General features: G+C 49.4%; 1 protein-coding gene across 2 annotated transcripts in view; it reads right to left on the minus strand.

Annotated features, from left to right (window-relative positions):
* Window positions 1–3604: 3604 nt before the first annotated feature.
* The window catches only part of RPRD1B (regulation of nuclear pre-mRNA domain containing 1B), a 51539-nt gene continuing 41806 nt past the window's right edge, over window positions 3605–13337 (minus strand). The window contains exons 7-8 of one of the 2 annotated variants that reach the window (XM_045295231.1): window positions 8977–9091; window positions 5956–6043 (exon numbers count right to left, since the gene is read on the minus strand). In XM_045295231.1, the coding sequence (XP_045151166.1) occupies window positions 9017–9091 (75 nt within the window). In that variant the 3' untranslated portion in view covers window positions 5956–6043; window positions 8977–9016. Of the gene's footprint in view, window positions 6044–8976; window positions 9092–13337 lie in introns of both variants that reach the window. The other variant, XM_004697980.2, reaches the window with a different exon arrangement.

The raw sequence follows: 13337 nt of genomic DNA on the forward strand, positions 1-13337 counted from the left end.
TGAGATCAGAAGATGTGAGTTGAAGTAACAATAATAACATATAACTGATCAAGGATTCACAAAGGTGGGAGGGGGAAAAAAGAGGAGCTGATACCAAGGGCTCAAGTAGAAAGAAATGTTTGGGAAATGTTGATGGCAGCATATGTACAAGTGTGCTCAATACAATTGAATGATGGATTGTTATAAGATTTGAAAGAGCCCTCCCCAAAAATTATTACTAAAAGAGAAAAAAAGATGTGGGTTATCGCTGGCCACCAGTGCCTTAGTCATTAAAAAAAAAAAAAGATAAATTCTAACTCATACTGCTAATTTAAATATTTATTACACCAGTGGTAGAAATGAATTTTTAATGCAAAATAACTATTTCAGGTTCTAAAAAATTGATCAAACTGGGCTTTCAACACTACATAAAGCTGTATGAATTGCAATGTACTGTTCGGGAGAATAATGGATTCTTAATTGAATCTGTGCCTCTGAGTGGAAGAATGATTTTTAAATGGAAAATCCCACAGCGATGGCGATGAGGAATGACTTACCCAGATGAATTATCTGAGGGCAAAGGAAGACAGCATCGGCAGGCTAGAAAACGGGATCCTCCAAAAACCACATGCAGATTGTGTGTGGCCAAATCTACCTCCAACTTCCTAGTCTTGACACAACACCTATTTTACGGTGTTTAAGGTGAAAGTTTACGTAACCAAGTAATTTTCTAATCAACAGGTCATACACACAGTCCCGACACAGTTTGTTTCCCCCAGGTCCACTCACCCGCCTTTCCTGCCCTTGCCTTCTCTTCTTTGGTTTTGGGCAATTGCTACCCCTTTGGTCTTGTTCAAGGAGCACAAATTCTGTCCCGGTGTAATCAGAGGCCCATCTATTCATTGGCTGGAAGGTGACCATCACGAGCGTCTTCAGTTTCAAGTTAGAAGATTGTTTTAGGGCAATTATCTTAGGGGCTGCTCTAGTCGCTTAAATCAGTGTGATTTTTTGTTCATTTGAATTTTTTGCTTTTGGTTTTTACCCAGTCTAAATGGGACCTGCTCTGAGTGGTTGGTAGTGGTAGCTGGCACCATCTGGTTCCTCTGACCTCAGGTTAAAGGCCACTGTGGTTCCCACACGCCGCTGACACTGCCTCTCTTATGTTCTGACCTTTACAGACTATAATGATTTTCAGGATCTCACATATGCTTTAAGGTGTATGCAGCGGACATTGGGCCTCTACTTGAGTACTCCCTCAATGCAAGAACTTTGTTCTAATAACTTGGCATTCAGTGATGCTCGCCTTCCCGACAGGATCGCTGAAGACAAAATGGGTGCATAAGCAAATGTGGTGAACAAAGCTGATGGTGCCTGGATATCAAGATACGGCGTCTGGGGTCTTAAAAGCTTGAAGATACAAGCCCATATGGAAGAAGCATACCAGCCTGTGTGATCACGAGGTGTCGATGGGATCAGGTCTCACGCATCAGAAGACCCATAGCAAACAATCACATCAATGTGAATGAGGAGGGTGGGGTAGAATGGAAACCCAAACCCCTCTCCCCCATAGAAGGGTCACAAGGAAGGGATGAGACAGCCAGGGTGCAGTATAGTACCAAGGAAACATACAACATTCTCCTAGTTCTTTAATGCTTCCTCCCCCGCCATTATCATAAACCTTACAGATACAGATAAGAGCTCTCGACACATGGAATCCTGCAGAGATAAACCCCTAAGGTACAATAATAGTAGCGATACCATGAGTGGGGGGGAAAGGGGGAACCGATCACAATGACTGACAATAAGTGCCACCCCCCAGGGGGGGACACGAACAACAGAAACATGGGTGGAGGCAGTAGTTGGTGTAAGATATGAAAACAATAATAATTTATAAATTCTCAAGGGTTCATGGAAGGAGGGAGGGGGGTGGAGAAAAAACTGAGCTAACGCCAAGGGCTCAAGTAGAAAGAACATGTTTTGAAAAGGATGATGGCAACGTATGTACAGATGTGCTTGACACAATGGATGGATTGTGATGAGCTGTACGAGCCCCCAATAAAATGATTCAGGCAGAGCAATACACTGGAATTGTGGTATTGGCAAACAGTATCGAACACGCAAAGGGCTAATAAAAGAACAAATTCGCCTCAGCACACAACCACATGTTCCTTAGAAGTGAGGAGAGAGGCTGTCTTGTTTACTTGGGATACGTCACCAGGAAAGACCAATGGCTAGAAAAGACACAGTGCTTGACAGAGGGCGGATGGAAGCCTTCCATGAGACGGACTGACAAACAGCTTCCACAAAGGGCTCAAACAGAGAAAACCAGGAAGATGGTGCGGAGCTGGGTGACATTTGGGCCTGCTACATATTAAGGTCACCTTGAGTGGGGCCTGTCTGGATGGCCACACACAGACCACACAGCACAGTGGTGATGCTATTTCTTCACCCACCAGGACTGCCATCAGGGGGCACCGAGGATATACCGCGTCTTTGCAACACAATCTTACGCTTTCAGGGCTGGCAGGGCACCTAGAAAGAACTTTGCCCAATACCACATCTCAGAGATAAAAAGAGAGATTCCCACAGGGAAGGCCACAGATTTAATGGCTCTAATCACAAGGCTGGGCATTGTGACAGATTCATGAACTTCTAGGTCACTCCATCGTCAGCCGAGGACCTCAGAATCGCTCTGTGCAGCCTGAATGCTAATTAAACTAAGGAATTACGGACTGTTTATAGGCAGTTGTGAAGACATTAACTAGGCCTGGAAACCTGGGGACATGCAGGAGACCTTGTCTCCCGAAGCTTCACGTGGTTACATTCAACCGTCATATCTTAAAACACAATTCGGGTTTCCTAATCTCTGGGTTCCCTAATCCTGGGCGGTGGGCTGCTTCAGTTTTGCTGGGCATCACAGGATAAATGACTAATCTTTTTCGTGGCAAGTGATGTGCTCATCCAGTGAAAAGGCTAAAATGATCTTTCTATCTTACCCATTGCTTCCAAAGGACTGATTGCAAACCTTTTGTTTTCCATTATTTTAAACATTACAGCACCCACCCTTACCCCCAAAACAAACAAACAGTACAGGCAACAAGACTTACGTGAAGTCTAAATGAGCAACAAAGCAGTCTATCAATATGTTGCTGAGACATACTGCTTGGGGTTGCAACTCTCTTGCATTTCTCCTTTTAACTCTTAAAGCATAGCTTTCCATGTATTGCCCCAGACCAACCATTCCGGGAGGCCTCGTGGTGAGAGTAAGAGCGCTGCCATCCAAGAACTTCCCAGTTTTAATCGCAGAGCCTGGCTGTGTGGTTCCAGCGACCCAGTCATGTAACCGCTGTCAGTTCCTGCTTCTGCACACTGAGGATAAACTAGAGGTACCGCTCCTGGGCACTGGGTGGAATGGCTGATTCAAGCTAACTCAGCCCTGGAGAAGAACCACAGAGTACTATGCAAGCGCTAAGTATTTATGAGGCTCTAACAGGCGCAAAAACTCCCGAGGGACAGGATTCTGTGCAGACAGCACAATCTCTATTGGTGATTACGAATCACTCACTGCTTCCAAGGAAAGTTTTACACTTCCCTGCAATGGGGAATGAAGAGAACCGTCACTTAATGTTTTCAACAACACCGTCTTTATTCAAAAATATATATCTATGAGACATTTCAGAATATACTGCTGCCACCACGACAGCCTATACTTCTAAATAAAGTCCTAAATTAATATACAAATTTCAGCTTTAAAAATATTCTTTAAGAAAACAAAAACAAAGGAAGATTGGAGACTTTCTGAGGAAACTGACCTAAAGGAGAGAGAGATCCTTCGGAACCTCTGGATGCCCCAAGAACAAACCACAGAACACAAACCCTGCCCTCCTCAAATCACCTCACAAGGCCAAGGAGAGTCATTTAAATTAAACAACTGAAGCTAGCACACTTCTAGGAGGATGTGGTGAGCAGAATTAAAGATTTTTTAAAACAAAGCATTTCATTAAAGGAGGGGATGGTGGTGGTGGTTGGAAAAACTAACTTTTTCACAGGAAGTGCAGTAGTAACAGGTGTCAAGAGGCCAACATACTCATTTACATAATTGCTATAACTTCATTTCTTTCTCTGGCTGTAATAACTATGCACCAATTGCTGGTTAGACTCAGGTGAAACCTAGCACAGGAGGAACCCATTATGTTATGGTTATTTTCACCGAGCTGAACAGAGCCTCACTCACTGCACCCTGCCGGGTGGTATGCAGTTGGAGGCATGTTGACGCCGTGGCAGAGAGCAGAGAATACTGGAGACGTGTCTGTCCAGGAGTGGTGGCGCACACCAGCACCTCTGAAGGGACTGGGGAGCACGTGCCCTAACAGCAGAGAGGAAGCTCTACCTTACACCTTTAGTAAAACCACCCACCCACTGCCCTGCGGACTCTCGGAGAGTGGACTTTTGGCTTCCTCATTGAACAGAGGCAGAACAGGCTGTCAACAAGCCAACACTCAGTCCCAACTCCAACCTCAGCAGCCGCCACACTGCTCCCTGTGAGGCTCTACACAGCTACAGCGACACGACACGCGCCCCGGGCCACTTCCTGGCCAGCAGAGCGTCTTGAGGGCAAGCCTGTCAAGACTTTTACAAACAAGCATGTTTAATGTGTGAAATCACACATCACCAACAGCTTTGGGCCACCTCGGCTGTAGCAGCCACTCAAAATCCCCCAAGCTCCTCTCTGCTGAATGCCCTTTCAGCTTTCCACTCCTATCCTCTTCTTGGGGCACACTGTTTTTGTTTTCCCCTTCCCAACTTCAAAAACAGGTCTGCCCAATTAGGGTGATGTAGCTGGCCTAACCTTTACTAGAAGCAAGATAAAATTCCTAGCCACAATATACGGCTATAACGTCAGCTAGCATGATAATGGAATTAAAACCCCTAGATTAGTGTCTCTCCCCCCCCCTGCCCCTGACATCTGATGCAAGTCCTCATCCTCAGAGTCACAACGGGTAGTACCAGGTAGTGGCTGGCAGACGAGCAAACAGAGTGGTAGGCTCTGGACACGTGTCCACCCACGGGTTAAGTTTAGTGTGTGCTTCGAGCCCAGCCCCGTGGCATGCTGGGATGTGGAGGCTTTCTCTTTTGGGGTCCACCAGTGCAGAGCCTGTGTGACCAGTTGGGGTCTGAGGACAGTGTTTTCAGGAGCAAGCTCTATGACTCAGGGGTTCAGATCTGGGAAGGCCGGACGTAGGAATTTGAAACAAACCACGTCTTTTTAACTCAGGCGTGGTGGTCTATCCCTTCTCCTCCAGCCCTGCACGGGGCAGACACATCCCAGACCAGCTCGGCATCTTAGTGCAGGGTTCCCTGGTCTGCTTACAGAATTAGGTAGCACTCTAAGAAGTAATTGCAAGGGAGGATGGGAGATTTGGCAAACTCTTTATGGCAAAGCTGCTCGACAGGGGGCCTCCGGCCTCTGGGGGGCAGCTGGTGGTGGGCCAGGAGAGCCCCTCTGTGGAAGCCTTTTCCTCCCGTGCGCAACCCCCACTCAGAGAGGTGCAGCTGCTTTCCTGTGGACACACCGTTCTTCAGAAAGCTCCAGAGGGACACATGATTTCGGTAACTTCTTGGGTGTAAAAAGAGAGCTAAAAAATGGAAAACCAACAGGGACATGAAAACATGAAGTGGGAGAAAGTTTGTATTCGTTTCAAACGTGCACTGGGCCCGGGCCCACTCGTCACTCTTCTGCGGGCGCTCCGCACGAGAGGTTGCTGAGGAGAGCCGGAGCTCTGCGCTTCCCCCAGGGCGGGGGGCCGGGTAGAGGCAGGGGCAGAATCAGGAGCTAGAAGGGATCTCCAACCATGTCGTAAGCCCCTTCTTGCTGCTGGTACAGATGGGAATCTGGGGCCATAAGGTGTCCGTCCTAGTCGGTTGAAAACAGGTCACCTGCAGAGGGCAGAGGGGCCAAGCCCCCTGTGACGTTGGGCAGCAGGGAAAGGTCTGGCAAGCTCTGGATGTGAGACTTGAGCTCCTTTCGGACCTGGGTGACCCGGGCCAGCTTCTGTTTATATTCCTAGGAAGCAAAGAGAAGACAAGGCAGTCACTGCTGTGCTGGAAGGTCTGCACTGTGCTCTCCTGCTCCTCCTGCGCCCCCCCCCCCCCCCCCATCAGCTGCCCACACCACAGCACCAGGGCTCTCCCACGTCCGTTTGCTCAGGAAGGGAAGCAGAGGGCAACGCTGGCAACAGTGAGCTGCACGCTTAGCACATGGTATTTGGAGGCAAAAAGCAGTGACATTTAATGTTTGCATTCTGTTCATCATTACAGAATGCAGCTCTCGCAGCTTTGCCAGTACTCTGAAGGCGCCGCTTGGACATGGGGACTAGGAAACTCTGCGCTTGCGGTGCTGAAGCTGAGCGCTTCGCCCAGATGGGTGGTCTCCAGAAAGCTGTGTTTACAGTGGAATGAATCCATTAGTAGAGAAGTGCAGTGCGCTTCACATAAACAAAGGAGCACCAGATGCTTGGAGGGGACCCGGGCCAACCTTTACTCTGGGACCCCCCACCCCGCCACCTGCACCTGGCAACCCCAGCATGTCCTGCCCCTGAAGCTTGGGCAATGGCCAGCAGGCACCTTTCACTCTGGTAGTTTCAGGGTCAAGGGTGTGAGATGCCAGGGGCTCCTGCTCTGTTCCCTGAAAAACACTTTTCTGGTTTGGTTACAAACAACTTAAAGCATCAAAATAGATTCTCCATTGCTGGACATGAGTCTACTTCATAAACTTCTGAATCCAGGATAAAAGTTACCCAACAGCTACCCCTGCTGCCCCGGCAGCCTGAAACTCCATCTCCCGTGGGCAGCACCCCTACTCCCGGTTTGGTATTCAGACAAATCAAGCAGCTTAAAGGGGAAGGCGGTGGATCTGATTAGGCACCACCTATTGTTCAAAGAATTTTAACAGGCAATTTTCTAAACCTCGCCTGTGCTGCTTTGGGAAGGTGGGAAGCTCGTTTTCAATTCTAGACATTGCCAGGGAGACTTCTTTGCTCCTGGGCCACCTGGACACTGCAGGGGTCTGCTTACAGTGCCTCAGGCCACCACCAGGCTACAATGTGCACTGGGAGGTCGACCTGGAGGCAGTGCTGAAGAGAAGGTAGGAGCAGAACAGGCGCTAAACACGATGACAACAACAACAACAACAACAACAACAAAAGACCTAGAAACTGAGAGGTTTGATTGAGCATCATAAGGGGGACTGGCTGCATCCTTTAAGCATCCAAACACAGGTAAAAACTGCCTTTTAGAACAGCTAAAACGTATACCGCTTAACTGGGATGGTCAAATAACCTAGCTTAACTAAGCCCCAAGAAAAGATGGGCAGGCTGGAATTCACTGTAAACTCTGACAGCCAAACAGAAGCTATAATGCTTTCAGAGGCTCCTACAAAGGCTCTAAAGTACTGACTCAATGGCTTCCCCCATGCCTTAAAATTAAAAAAAAAAAAAAAAAAAAAACATGTTGTAAAGATTCAGGCGTCTCAAATAGTCACCTATAAACGTTCCTTTAAACCAACACAATCATGAAGAGCGAATCCAGATGTCGCTCTCCTCAGGTCCGACTGCAGCCTCCACTAGCCCACCCTTGGTGGTGGGGGTGGGGGGTGTCCCAGCGGGCCCTCTCCACGTGCTTCTGGACAGGCCAGGGAGAAGGCTTCAGGAGAAACAAGACTCTCTCACCTCCCCTATCAGCCTGCCTTCAGGCCAAAGTGTGGGGCTGTGAAGAGGTTCAGAATCATGCCTCACAAGGAGTCCAGGCCTCTTTGCAGATCCCACTTAAAAGCAACTTCAGCGTGAGGAGGCGCATTGCAGTTGTCAGCCTCGAGATCACTCAGGAAATGACGTGGCAAGGTGGCTGCATGTTTCATGTTCAAAACACCTTACACTTGTGTGTAATCCCGGCTGAGCCTTTAATCTCACACTTACAGGGCTGGGAGAGCAGCGGCGGCCCTGCCCTGCACGCCCACCCAGCCCCACCCAGCAGCCGCCTCGTCTCCTCTCTTCCTGGGGTGGCCACGATGTCAGGGCTTTGCCTGCAGGCACCTTAACCCTGTCTCCTGCAGAGGGGCCACAGAGGGGGGCTCAGGGTGCCAGGCTGACAAGCCTCTCGATGTCTGCTCCTAGCACAGCTCTGGGGCCTCCCCTCAGACCTATGCGGGAAACGGTGTCGGCCTCCCCTCCTCACACTCCAGCTGGCGGACACATTCTTTGCCTTTTTTGGTGAGTGCGGTGAGCCAGTCCTGTCATGCTGTGGACTAGATCCAGGCTAACAAGGCTGGAAGTGACAGGGGCTGACATGGCAATGACCTTTCTACAAGAATTCCACTTTCAGCCCAAACAGAATTATAAGCAATACTGGCCAAAATATACATACACATTGTCAAACCTGCTTTCTTCCCAGCTAGGGAGTATGTACAAGGAAAACGATGTTTAAAAAAAAAAAATCCTGACAGGCAAGGGCTTGGCTTGATGAGACGTGGCACCCAGGAGCCAGTCACATCCCCCTTCACCGTGTGCTGCTGTGCTATAGGACCCCCGCTCTGCCACCCCCAAAGAAGAGACCTACAGGGCTAGCGTTCTGCATGAGTACTCTTATGAAAGACCCCGTGCTAAAGGCAACCAGAACTTAAGCCACAGAACTGCTCTGCTGCAGGCTGGCTAAAGGGTGCAAGCAGACGGGGATATAGACCCTCAGCCCCTCCCACACACACAACCACTTCCCTAGTTAAGCTTCAGTTCGTCCCCACTTACTCTTCTCCAGAGGGGCCCACTGAGACCTGCGTGTGGAAACCCGCCTCTACTGTAAACCACTTAGGTATCCATTCATTGATTTGCCCACTCACTCTTCCCGACATAGGGAAATGTAACAGAAAACTCTTTGGACTGCAGATAAAACATCACTCTGAATGTTTCCTCAGATAGCCACGTGGGAACAAAAACCATCACTGACCTGCACCTCTTGCCCAGCCAGCTCCACGCTCCCGTAGGACTTAGTGGCAGCTGCGACATTTCAAAATGATACATTCTGGGGTGTCACAGCAGGGCTGGAGCTGCTGAGTAAGACGCTGAGGAAGATACAAGGAAAAGAAGAGATTGTGTCTCTAATTCCAGTGCTCGCGGCCTCTCAGCTCCACCACCAAACCCCCTAGCACAGGCACCCACAAAGAGGACATGACAAAGCAGCTGTGACTAGAGGACTGCTCCCAGAGCAACGGAGTCAGGGGCTCCAAACTCTACACACACACCCCCCCCCCCCCCCCCCCCCACCAGCCACTTCTAGGGGCTCGCTTGGTTATGCTTTGGGCTGCTCACCACAAGGCCAGCAGTTCAAAACCACCAGCCAGGTCCGCAGGAGAAACGTGAGCCATTCTACTTCTGTTGAAAGAGTTTCAGTCTTGAAAACTCACAGGGGCAGTTCTACCCTGTCCTGTAGGGTGGCTGTGCATCAGAATCGACCCAAGGGCTGTGAATTTTTTGTTTTGTTTTTTCCCTTCACCCCCAAGGGCCCTCAACACAAAAGGTGACAAGGGAGCATCTTTACGAATGTTAACAGAGAGCCCGATCTCATGGGAAGAACGAGGTTGGCAGCTGAGCCAATGACAAGGAAACCAACCCACAGCAGATCAGTTTTAGAACAGGGAGAAGGTTCCAAGCGTCACTGTGAGTTTTAAAGCTTATCTATTTCTGATCAGAGAGATGCTCATAAACTGTCTCAAAAATACTTCATTGAGGGGACATGGCGCTTCTGTTATAAAAGGGGCCTTGGTGGTCACGAAGGAAAAAGACTAGGTTGTCTACTCCCCCAAAGATATAGGTTCAGAAACCCTAAAGGGCCGCTGAGAGTTGGAATCAAATTGATGGTGGGGGGCTTTGTTTTTTTCTGGAGTTTCTGATAAGGGTGAAAAACACAATGAACATATTAAATGTCCCTGAACAGTCCATGTGAAAGTAGTTGACATGGCAAAGGTTGAGTTACTGATAGATTTGCCACAATAAGAAAACATTAATAGGAAAAAAAGAAAAACTTATTAAAAAAAATGCACCTGGGTCCTTTAAAAATTCTTACACCCATGTAGTTACATACTATATAAAACCAGGTAAACCCTAAATAATATCTAAGTACAAGAACTACTTATAAGTAGGTCTCTTTGGCTGAAATTAAATGTCAAATGAATAAGCTTCATACAAGCGGTAAAGACCCGATAGGCCAGCTTCCTTCAGAGCCACTGCAGTGGGCAGCCGGGTTACCAGCTGTGTGCCAAGACCAGGGGTGTCACGATTCCCCTCTCAGAGTCAAATACAGGCTGAGCCAAGCATTCCTGGAGGGCAGCCGAAGATCTTGAGCCCCATGCTTATGGTAACAGTAAGAGCCAGAAGGTCTGTCGGAGGCTAGGCAGCCTGCAGGTCACTGCCCAGCATCGGAAGGAGCCCTGGTGGCAGAGTGGGTACCCACTGAGCTGCTAACTACAAGACCAGAGGCGCGAACCCACCAGCCGCTCCTGGGGGTAAGACAAGGCGCTCTGCTTTGGTAAAGATTCTAAAACCCAGAGGGGCAGTTCTACGTACTTTGCCCTATGGATTCCACAGCAATGAGTTTGGGATAATAAAGGCTTCAATTTCCCACTGGGAGAGAAGGCTGTGGTGCAGTGAAAAAGGCACCCAAGTCAGAAAACCCAAGGTTCGATCCGACTGTATCGCTTGCTAACACTTGACAAGTGACCTCACCTCAGTGGGTTTAAGATAAAAAGCAGGTGTCCTCAAACTACGGCCCGTGGGCCTCATGCGTCCCACTGAGGGTATTTATCCAGGCCGCTGGGTGTTTTTGCCCCATTTTGTTTTTTACTTCAAAATAAGGTATGTGCAGTGTGTATAGGAATTTGTTCATATTTTTATTAAACTATAGTCTGGCCCTCCAACGGGTCTGAGGGACAGTGAACTGGCCCTGTTTAAAGTTTGAGGACCCCTGATAAAAAGCCTCAGTGCCTCCATAGGTTTCCCAGGCTGTCCCTCTTAAAGGAAGCAGACTGACAGCTTTCTCCGGCAGGGTGGCTGGGGGTTGTAACTGCTGGCAGTCAAGTGCTGGGCTCCCTTGCCACAGTCATATATGAATGGCAACAATGCCTATACTGTGGGGCTGGGTGAGATGGGAAAGAGGGAGGCCAGGTGCTCTGCCAACAGCTGAATGGGAATAGGGCAGAATTGACTCGGTGGCTGCAGGTTTGGTTTGTTGGAGGGTGTGATGGGGAAGAATCCCGTGATGGCCAGCCCCTCTCGTATATTATTGTTTTACGTTAGGTGGGAAAAAACATGCAGAACCCAAGGCCAGGGGAACCATTGGGGCGGGGGGGGGCGCTAGTCACTCTCTCCTCCAAGCCATCTAAATGTAACCTTAACGTTCGGTGCATTTATTAAAAGTGGACTTAAAGTGAAAGGAGCCATGAGCAGGGACACCTCTTTATCTGTAGAGGTCTACTTCCAGCACTGTGTGTGTTGTGTAATCACGGGATGTCGTAACTTGGTAGCAAATGATCCAATTCCACTCATCTACAGGCCCAAAGCAAATGTCCGCAGGTCATGTGGGCCAGGCATGGTTTAAGAGTAATTCCTGCAGCTCATGGTAACACCCCAAACTGGATGGAGGCCCCATCAAAGATAAATTCTGTAACCCACAGATCAATGCAGCAGGTACCTGCCCCCGAGACTGGGGCGTTCTATGCCAAGCATGCAAGAGTGACACCTTAGGTAAGATGGTCTGCTGGTAGGAGAGCAACCAAACAAGCAGCCGAAAGTCCCACCGACCCCGAGCGCTCTGAAGGCAAGGGAGCGGCAGGACCTGGGTTATAAGGGTGGACGGGGAAAGACGGGACCTCAGGTTTCCCTGAGGGAATCCAGTTTGTCTTATGACACAAACGACGGGTAGTTTGGGAACTGAGTAGGTAAGAGGAGCTGAGGGGAGGTGGGAGTAAATGGACAGGCGCTCCGGGCAGTGGGATCTGCAAAAGAAAATCCCGGGCAAAAAAGGCAGTGCATGGAAAGATGTAGTGGCGTGAGAGCGAGAGAGTGGTCGGCAGACACCACGCCACAGGGACTAGCAGGCACAGCATGCCGGATCTGGGCCTAGATTCTACAGAGCAATGAGAAGCCACTTAAATATTTACACAGGGGAAAGATGTGCTCACAGGTGCATTTTGAGAACAGCGCAGGACGAATGCAGGTGGTAGAAGTGGCAACAGAGACAGAGAGAACGGGTACAAATTCAAGAAATGTTGAGGCGCCCAGAGCATAATGGTTTGACAGCAACTCTGATGTTGAAGTCAGAGATGTGGGAGGCGAGTCTGGCAGAGGTGCAGTGTGGAGGGGACAGCGGGACAGCAGGCGTGGAGGATGGAACTACATCAGCTGAGGACTGGTCTCTTTGAATGCATGCTGACACCACTCTCGAAGACAGGGCAAGGGGAGCTGGCACAGCAAGGCCTGACGGAAGAAGGCCATGTGTCTGGCCATCTGAAAGTCGCGCTGTGAAGATGGGCCTATGAGTCTGAAGTAGAAGGAAGATCTGGGCAGGCGATCAGCCTGGAGCCACCAGCAGGCAGGCACAGCTGCAGCCGTAAGGAAAAGGAAAAGGCTCAGAATAAGGGAAAGGAAAAAAGAACAGCAACATCCACAGGACACAGAGGGAGGAAAACTAGACGGCAAGAAAGGCAGAGGCAGGTGATCACTGGGCAGGTGACGGGACACCGAAGCAAAGGAGGAAGGTATGTTAGGTGGTAATAATAAAGAGTATTAAAAGCTCCAGTGAAGGCCAAAGAGAGACAGGAGACTGAAAAGTCCTGTTGGGCTTTGGAACGAGACCACTGCTGGGACTCTGAGGGCAGCCACTTGGTGGAATGGCAGATAGACGCAAGCTGCCCAGACGAGGTAGGGCAAGGGAAGATCAGGCCCTGCAGTGGTTAAAGAGGGACAGTGGGGGGGTGAGGTGGGGGGGTGGGGGAGCTGCTCCCGTGCTTTACCTTCTGGTGAAGGATGGAAGAGAGCCAACACACTTCAGCAGTGGTTCTCAACCTTCCTAATGCAGCAAACCTTTCATACAGCTCATGTGGTGGTGACCCCCAATCATAAAATTACTTTTGTTGCTACTTCATAACTGTCATTTTGCTACTGTTATGAATTGGGCAACCCCCGTGAAAGGGGGTCGTGACCCACAGGTTGAGAATTGCTGCACTAAAGGAAGAGAACACCTTCAGCCAGTCTAGTGGACACGCCTTTGCCCCAGCTCCGGAAAGTGGTCTCACCCTGAAGAACTTCTGGGAC

Source organism: Echinops telfairi, unplaced genomic scaffold (genome assembly GCF_000313985.2).
Source record: "Echinops telfairi isolate 266 unplaced genomic scaffold, ASM31398v2 ScPeMD7_5592;HRSCAF=6446, whole genome shotgun sequence".
In the NCBI taxonomy this organism is placed as follows: domain Eukaryota; kingdom Metazoa; phylum Chordata; class Mammalia; order Afrosoricida; family Tenrecidae; genus Echinops; species Echinops telfairi.